This window comes from Lolium rigidum, chromosome 5 (genome assembly GCF_022539505.1).
Source record: "Lolium rigidum isolate FL_2022 chromosome 5, APGP_CSIRO_Lrig_0.1, whole genome shotgun sequence".
NCBI lineage: Eukaryota > Viridiplantae > Streptophyta > Magnoliopsida > Poales > Poaceae > Lolium > Lolium rigidum.
Window position 1 is genome coordinate 67,283,073 of NC_061512.1, and position 9,397 is coordinate 67,292,469.

The window sequence follows — 9,397 nt, forward strand, 5'->3', positions numbered from 1 at the left end:
TACATGTATACGTACAATCATCAAGAAAGAAGGACAAAATCAGGCCAAGTATTAAATCTCTGAAGCTGAAGGAAAAAATAGCACCACAACCTCTTTTGCTCAAATATTATTTTGCTAAGAAAGAAAAACCAGAAACCAGAGGGCGCATCTCATCGAGCAGATTGTAGTTAAACATCACCGGACATGAAAATACAAGTGTTGTACGGGGCTATAAGAAAAATCTTGGTGCTGTTTTGCTATCCACCAAATTATACTTCCGGCCCAGAATGCATCCAAGCTAAATAAGATGTTCTACACATGGCCGACTTCATTTAGGCAGACCAAAAAGTTTTCCTACAATATAGTCTTCAGAACAAAGAGCAAACGGTAATTTGACTGTGCCGAACAAACCAGCAGAAAAAGATGAGAATACAAGTTATCAAGTCAGCAATCCAAGGATAACTTGTTTCCAATGCTGCAACAACTGCCGCTGAATTCAGAACTTGAGAAATTGGCGGACCAGCAGACTTTAGAAACAGCCTGACAGTAGTTCAGTCCAGAGCAGTAAATAAAATAGTCTGGCACCTGCAGAAGTTCTTGGGAGGCCGTTGGAGTGGGGAGCTCGTCTGGTGGCCAGGACGAGCGTGGCGGCCCCTGGCATCGAGGCCACTCCTCCCGGTGTGACCTACTCGCTAGGAAAAGAGTTGACTTCTAGCCAGATCTGTAGTTTTACAGTATGTATGGTCCTCCTAGCTGTAATGTTGGACTCCAGAACTTGGTGTCGCTGTAGTACGCAGTGCAGGGCACCAAGCCGCTGACCCGTGCGCACGCCCAATCCTAGGAGCAGCTGTCTACACCGCTTGAGTTGGAGTTCACAAACCTGGAGATGGAGCCGCATGAGCATGCAACCGCTCGCAGAAGGTCTCGGCCAGGGAATCGGGGGCGCAGGGAATCTGGAAGGGCGAGGAAGGTTGCGTCCCTCATCCAAGGAGACTGGGCCGCTGGCCTCGGCAAGGGAGAAGGCGCCGTAGGCCCTTGTCTAGGGAACGGCGGAGACTGGATCCCTCGCGCCAGCGAGGAAGAAGGCGGGCGGGAGTATGGCTGGGCGGCAGGGAGGAAGAAGGCGGGCGGGAGTATGGCTGGGCGGCGGCGAGGAAGAAGGCGGGCGGGAGGATTTGGGCGGCGCCGCTGATGTAGGTACCTGCCAGAGGAGGGGATTTGGGATTTTGTTCGGGAGGAGGGAGTTCACACGTGCGGGACAGGTGCGGGAGGTTTTCTCGGCTTAAGGGGTTCTAGAATAGCTATTCTAGAACCCCTCTTAAGGGGGGTTCGAGAATAGTTCAGCTCTATATATATATATATATATATATATATATATATATATATCTGTATTAGAAAAAAAATTAAGTTACTTATTCCAGGAAGGAGGGAATAGTTTCCGAGTAAAGTCTGATTTAAACCTTGAATGGTGAACGTCCGGATTGAACCCTCAATTCTCAATCCCTAAAATCGACACCCTGTACTTATTAATCCCGATCAATTTAAACCCTGGACGTGTTGAGACTAGTTTGGTGCAAGGAAATAAGACAAACCCCAACCGAGATTGCATTTGCTCTCTGAGTACTGCGGCCCATATGTCATGTCCATCTCTCTCGTTGATGTCTTTCTCTATCTGCTCCATTACTGAATCAAAATCAATTCCCCTTGGTCATCCAGCCCATCCTCACCTTAGCCCCTTGGGAGAAAATTATGCGGGAGTGCATTAGTGTGTCTCATAAAAGGCGGAATATTCATTCAGTGGTAGACGACGTTTCCTTCGACAGCGAGGCGTCTGTGGTGAATTCGTCAATTTCAAAATCTTCTGGAGATGCTCGTAGGGTATAAAAAACAAGAGTTGTGATTTTATGATAAAAAATCAGCAACTAGTGGTGTTAAGTGATAAAATCTCTCTCGAAACACATCCCGTCTCCCCTCTCAGCCGCCGCTTCAACCCTAGCCGCCTCTAGTTCTTCCTCCTCCATAGATTGGTTCCCCCTCCTCCAGTCGGCTTCGCCGCGTCGGGAGGAGTGGGGAACCCGATCTATGCGTGGAGTTTCGAATAAAAGTATTGTTTTCATTAGATTATGTTAGGATTTGGGTACCCACTTTCTTGTTGGTGGCCTCAATGGAGATGTCATCGTCTGCAATAAGTGATCTTCGGCCTTTCATTCGGCAACGAGATCTTCTTCCCGGCGTCAATGGTGATGTTGAACAATCACAATTTTCTAGGTATGAGTCTTCAGATCTTGCTTCACCAGATCGATTTTGGATCTTTTGTCGTTGTTGCCGCGAGGAGGATTATCCTCGCAGTTTTTGTCCCGGCTGCTACATCCTCGACAATGGTGATTCGTACTCTCGGCTCTCCATCGACGACGATAAAGCTAGTCGGTTATTATTCCCTGACATACTGGTGTTGGTACTCTTGCCGATGTTGTATGACTGCTTTAATGGCTGCGTGCGTGCATGCAGCCTTGGCATTGCGGCTCAAAAAATTATGGGAGAACTTTCGTCGGTATTTACAGGTCTATGGTTTGTTATCTATCTTTGGCTGCCTTCAGAAGAGTACAAGATTGTGTTCTGGAAGAAGAAAGATATTGAAGACCTTGAAGATTTGTTACTATCTTTTAGACTTTATTTTGTAATCGTTGGAATCAGTTCATGTATCTCTACCATGTACTATTTGTTGCTATGAATATATGTGGTATTGATTGTTAAAAAAAAGTGATAAAATCTCTCTCAGCACACAAAACCGTTGTACACGGGGTTACTCCTGAGAAGAGCTACTCCAGACGGAGTCGGTCTCCTTGCACACAAAAGAGAACACAGGGCGGAGCCGGGAAGGAGGAAGCCCTCGCCGTCCTTCCACTGCCGGGATGCGGCCTCGTCACCAACCCCTACGCAAACCTTTCCCTCACTGCAAGAAATTTCGACCCCCAAAACCGTTCATTGCCCCCACAGATCTCTCAACCAATCGTACCGGCCAGCGAGTGGGAAAACAGGGCGGAGCCGCCGGAGCATCCACAGGTCTGCCTATGCTCTCCAATCCTATTCTTGTCTTCAATTCATCTGCTTTACTTTGGGTGTCAGTTATGTTCAGTAAAGATGCAGCTGTCGGTTATGACGATTCCTTCGAAATTGCCATGTTCACGGCTCACGGTTGTACATGAAAAGCAGTATAGCAGTAGAATTAGTCCGCTGACTAAAAGGAATTGTCTGCACTTGTGTGCTCACTGTCCTCTTATTTCTTACTGACATCACACTGTTGCGGCCATCTTCTTTTCAGCAGCAGAATAAAATGGGCAACTATCTCACAAGCACAGCAACGGCTGAGGAGCATCATGTCCGTGCTAGACCAGCAAGGAGACTGAAAAATGAACAGGGAAGACCGATCGTTAGACTGGAAGACCTTCCGGAGGTATATGTGTGTCTAAATCGCCTTTTCATTTGACTTTCCATTCCATCTTCTGAACTAATAAGTGGTACGTTTCTTTTTCTTTCTCAAGGATGTGCTCTGTACGATTCTATCAAAATTGCCCGCAAAGGAGGCCGTGCGGTCCAGCGTTTTGTCCGGTGAGTGGAGATCCGTGTGGACAACCTGCACCAAGCTGAGCTTCAACGGCGCCGATGCGTGTTGGAGCGGTGGCCGGAAAGCGGAACAACGGCGTGCCCAGGTGTTCATCCAACACGTCAATGCGGTTCTGCAGAAGCACCCTGGCAGGGGTATCGAACAGTTTGAGGTTAAATTCACATTGGATAGCAAGCTTGCTGACCATCTCGATAGCTGGATTAGGTTTTCGATGTCGTCCCGTACAAAGAATCTGGCTCTTGATCTGGCACCACCGTCCAATTTCCTCAGGCATGGGGATCATTACAGATTCCCGTTTGAGCTTCTGGACAAGGAAGGTGTGTCGTGCCTACAGCGTCTTCAGCTTTGCTTTGTGTCTTTCGAACCACCGCCTGCCCAGTTCCTAGGTTTCCCGAACCTAAGGAAGCTTGCTCTCCATCTACTCAACACCACGAGCAAGGATCTCGACAGTATATTGGGCACTTGCTGTAAACTCGAGTGGCTGAGCATCGCGAGATGCCATCTGAAGGACAAGCTGAAGGTGACTCGGCCATTGTCCCGCCTGCATTACCTGAAAGTCATGTACTGCGACATAACCAAGATAGACTTCCATGCTGCAAACCTCTCCACTTTTGTTTACAATGGACGATTCATACCTGTTGCCCTACGTCGTGCTTCCAAACTGGAAAGTGTGAAGATTTGGTTCAGCGGTACAACATTTCAGCACGCTCTCGCCTCACTTCTGGACGGCCTTCTAGATGTACAGAACCTGACGTTGCAGCTTTCATGTCAACGGCTAGAGGTATATATTTTACTGGAGCAATCAATATCCGAGTTATGATTTGGTTTGCGTAACGTCATTTTGCAATATATGACCTTTTGCTGTTTTCATGTTTCAGACCCGATGGGTGTTAAACAGCCCTCGCATGTTTTCTCAGCTCAGGCATGCGCAGATACTGCTTCTCCTTACCGATGAAGATGAGGACAAAATTCTGTACTTGGTTTCTTTTCTCAGGGCTGCTCCCTTCATTGAAAAGCTTGAAGTACATGTGAGTAGCATTCTCGATCGGATCTTCTCTGTTACTACTTGCATATAGTATATAGTACCTCCATCCCAAAGCTTAAGGCTTATATTATTTTTAAAAAAAATCAAACTATGTCAAGTTTGACTAAGTTTTTACCAAGAATCATTAATATGCAAAATACAAAATTAATATCATTAAATAGATAATGAAATATATTTTCGTACGATATCTACAAAATATTATATTTGTTAATAAATTGTTCTAAAAATTTGCACAAACTTTACTTGGTTTGACTTTTCAAAAAAAAAAAAAAAGCCTTAAGCTTTGGGATGGAGGTAGTATTAACTACTAGTATTTTGTTCCAATACCTTTTGTAATCTTTGACGTTGTTGTTTGCAGTTTCTTGGCCTTCCCTCTTTGTGGTTTGCAAATGATGGCCCTTTGAGACAAGAAATACCCACAAGTGAATACAAATACGTGAATCTGAAGAATGTACGCGTTACAGGATTCAGAGGAGCAAGAGGCCAAGTTGAATTCCTTGTGCATGTTGTGGAGAATGCCCCTGAGATACAGGTGGTGACTGTAGATACAACTCAAAGACTAACTGACGCTTTTGATCCAGATGAAGCAACCCCAACACTAGATAGTGCTGCCCATGATATTGTTAGAGGTCCTCTCCTTAAAAGACTCCCATCGCATGCAAAACTTTCACTTGTTTAAGATAGATAGGTAGAGGTAGCTGTGTACTTTTAAACTCCATAGAAGCAACAAGTGTAATACTACAGTACATTTAATCTGTTTTAAGGCTATGCCAACGATGAGGAAAAGAGACGGAGCAAGGAAAAACAGCAGCCAGGACAACAGAGATACAGCCCGTCTGCAAAACCTAGAAAAAGAAACTACTCTGCAAAAGGAACAGATTTGCAACAAAAGAAGAACGAACTTGCAATTATATTTCTATAAGTAGAAACAAAATTCACATTTGTATCATCCTAACTAATCTACACACTCCTCTCGGTGAAATACATGGCCCGTTTAGCCATCATATTCTCAGCGCCACTTATTAGGGCCACTTATGTGTACTCCTTTTGGAAAACTTCATTTCTATTAACCGTCCGACACTCTCCGTGGGACGGAGGGAGTAGGCATGAAATTAAACAAATTCAGTATAGATTCTAAGATGCAGGTTTCTGTGAGTGGATGCGCATCTGTATTAGGCCTAGGAACACAACTGTGATGTTTCACTGATTCACTCGATAGTGTACTAAAGGAGTGCAATACAAGGGCACATCGTGGTCATGTCACTTCAGCTTCTTGATAATGTTAACGAGAAAATTTTAGGAGAGAACAAAAATTCTAAACAATAAATATAACCTTCTATATACCATAACAAAATGGTCTTAGAGCTACAAATACTCCCTCCAGCTTTAAATGTACATTTGCTACTTAAAGCAAGGTCCACAAATTATCTACTTCTGAGTTTCAGAAATCTTAACCATCTATATAGAAAATGTTATTTTGCTAGGAATCCATTGCTAAGTTCCATTTTGTCTCAAATTTCAACTATCTTGCCAGACTCAGCAATAATTCGATTAGTCCATCGGTCTCGTAGTCAGCAATTAAAGGTCTATGTTCATCCAAATGAACTCTCAGGGCTCTCTTCTCATTCTTCTCTCCTGTCACAACTCACGTTATCCTGATCGCAAGCAAGAATCTGAATTATGAAGCATTTCACACAATGAAAACTAATGTGCGCCAATCAAACGTCCAAAAATTCAGGCACAGAACAAAATAATCAAACTCCAACTGCAGCTTTTTTCTGTCAGTACAAAAGCACTTGTTCATGTACAGGAACATGCTCTAGCTAGTAGAAACCTGAAGCAATCTGCACTATCCAGTATCATCAGGGTTCCTTTGCAGCCTCAACAAAGATTAGTCTTCCTCGAATTATCTGATAACAGGAGTGAACCAATCAAGAGAATATCCAGACTTAAACTATATAGCACCAATCAGGTAAAGTGAAAGCTAAGTATTATTTCACATCTAGATCCAAGATCGAATAATGTTTCATTTAACTCGTGGGCTTTGTCACTCAACTCGAAAACGAGAAGAATGAGATGCTCATGGTGTCAAAAATTAGTAGCATTATTCAGTGCTATAATTCAAGAACTTAGAAAGACCGGGGAAATAAAAGAGGATGGATCTGGCTATAGCAGTTATGTTGTCTTTCTCTCCTTTTTCACAAAACCGCCAGGAGCTCTGTTTATTAATTCGTAATAAAGCAACAATTCTGGCCAATATCAAAAAGTACTAACATTAGTTCCACAATCAATTTTTATTTCTGTGCAGTGCCTTATCTAAGGCATTTTCTTGTTAAGGGTCTAATAAGCGGAGGGAAGTAACCTACAGTTAAACAACCAGAGTTGTGGTGCTGTGCTTGTTTCAGTAATAACAGGCCAACGACAAATGATGTCCGAAGGTTAAAACCAAGATAGATATTGAGTGAACAGAGCACATACTCTTCCATCCATTGCCTTGACAGCTTTCTCTGCCGCCGCTTGGGATGAATATTTTACAAAACCAAATCCCTTTGGCCTTCCAGTTTGGTTGTCTCTCACCAACCGGACTATAATTGATAAGATACAAAAGGGAAAAAAATTGAATCTACATATTTCCAAGGAACCAATTGCCCTGTGGAAAACAGGATGAAACAATTCCTGAAAAGCATAGGTATAGTACCTTCTTCTACAGCTCCAAATGGTGAAAATGTGTTTTTAAATTCTTCCTCTGTTGTGTAGAACGATAACCCTGCAATTACCAAAAAAGGAATGAGCCAACCTTATATCATACAGAATTACCATCTCAAAAGAAAAAGACAGAACGAAAAGTCCCTATGAAAATTCAGAGTTTGTAACGTTTCAAATGTGCATAGATGGTCTGGGCATATAAATGGTAGTGATACAGTCTAGATGCAAATTGTTGAAAAAACCTACAACAACTGTATTTTCTTCTGTTCTGGGCTTGAGGTGCAGAGCAACTAATATGTGCAGCACCTCTCAATCGCAACAATCTTCCAACATGGAAAAGCACTCGAGGAAGAGAGCATTAAAATTTCTAGAGTTAACAAACTGCAGAGCTTGCCACAAGCAAGTCGTGACTACAAATTATACCTGACAGTTCATAGTTTATAAGCTTTACTACAACCAGGAGAAGTCTATTATAGTCAAATAGTATTCAGTCAGAGGTATTCACTTACTGCTCACAAATATCTCGGTGCTGAAAGCTTTCGTCCCTGGGACCCGAGAGGCCAGACCCAGCAGCCCCCTTCCTCTCATCGTCATCATCAGAGAGGGGCGGAACCAACGTGGAGCGTGTGCTTCGGTTTAACCACGTAAATTTTTGGAAAATATACTCCTATTTTTAGTATCACAGTACTCCGCGACGAATGAAACTGTTTGGATTGGAGAGAAAGATAGAGTCGGGTGGAAATATACTCCTATTTTTACTATCAAAGTGAAATATTCTCACGACTCCAGCTGGAGCTCGCCGAGGCGGTTGCCGGAGAAGGGGCAGATCTGGCTCACGGCGGAATCAAAGGAAGGGGACAAGAAGAAGTGACCGCGCCGGCCGCTGGCAAACGGTTGAGCGGAAACAAAGAGAAGGAGTGCCCAAGCTGATTGTGGTTGTGGGCTCCAAAATTATTAGGCCTGTAAAGAGAGTTGGCTCCTGGGCCGCTCAAAATCAGTTCACATTCTGATATTGTTTGATTTTTCTGCGAGTACATTTTGGGTACCACTAGAAAAAGACCAACCTTCGCGAAGGAAAAAACGTGTTCCACGAAACGCATCAAAAGCTGACACGTGTGCATCCCACGTGAGTCCCGTCCCGCGCGGCCGCGTGCTCAAGTCCGCGCTCCTCCGGTCTCGCGCGAGCTCGCGCGCGGCCGGACGCGAGTACGCGTCGCTCATCCTTCCTCTCGAGTACGTGCTAGCTAGGTACATCCTCAGGGCCGGCCCTGAGGGAGGGGCAGGCGGGGCAGCCGCCCCGGGCCCCAGAGACCAAGGGGCCCCAAATTCCAGCTAGCGACGATGGTAGAGGAATTCATGCGTGCGCCATTAGAGCTGATTGTTACTTCCTCTTATCGTACGGTTGGGAGGACGACGACGAAGCGTTAGTCTGAACTTGGGCCTTTTTCTTGTTTCCTTTTTAGTTTGGGCCTTCTTCCCTTGGTTAGCCCTTTTTTTCCTTTGCTGGCTACCAAGCCTTTAGGTGCCATGGGCCCCCGACCGTGGTTGCAAGATATGAATCACAGAAATGTTTATCTTAACAAAAGAAATGAATCCAGGAAATGCAAAGACGCTCAGCTCAGAAAAAAGAGAGAAAATGCAAACACATAGTCGAAGCCCATTTTCCTACTAAAAAGTCGTATGCATTTCTTTTTTCATCATCAATTGCTATAATAATTAGCAAGGAAAGGATTGCAAATAGCCATGGCTAGGTACGGATATAATTCTCCGTGCATGACACAGTTCAGCCGTTTGCTAGACAAGAACTGGAGACTACCAATTACCGACCCTCGGCCATGGTCAACGAAGTCGACATGATATTGGAGCAAATATTTAATACAATATGCATAAATTATGTCATATAAATGTTTCTTTTATATGCATTTTGTGTGTAAAATTCCTTATATACATATATAAATATATTGTTTAGTTTATAGATCCAAAATCGAGGAGGATAGGATGATAATTTGTTTTCCCCACTTTTTAGAATAAGGAAAAAACAT

The 9,397-nt window shown here is 44.0% G+C and overlaps 1 protein-coding gene across 1 annotated transcript; it reads right to left on the reverse strand.

Moving 5' to 3' along the window:
* Positions 1–6,390: 6,390 nt before the first annotated feature.
* Positions 6,391–8,135, reverse strand: LOC124658443 (organelle RRM domain-containing protein 6, chloroplastic-like). Its single transcript, XM_047196775.1, has 4 exons — positions 7,865–8,135; positions 7,348–7,416; positions 7,128–7,234; positions 6,391–6,559 (listed from the first exon to the last, which is right to left on the reverse strand). The coding sequence occupies exons 1-4, from the start codon at positions 7,950–7,952 to the stop codon at positions 6,512–6,514; spliced, it is 312 nt and encodes a 103-aa protein (XP_047052731.1). The 5' UTR covers positions 7,953–8,135; the 3' UTR covers positions 6,391–6,511.
* Positions 8,136–9,397: the final 1,262 nt, after the last annotated feature.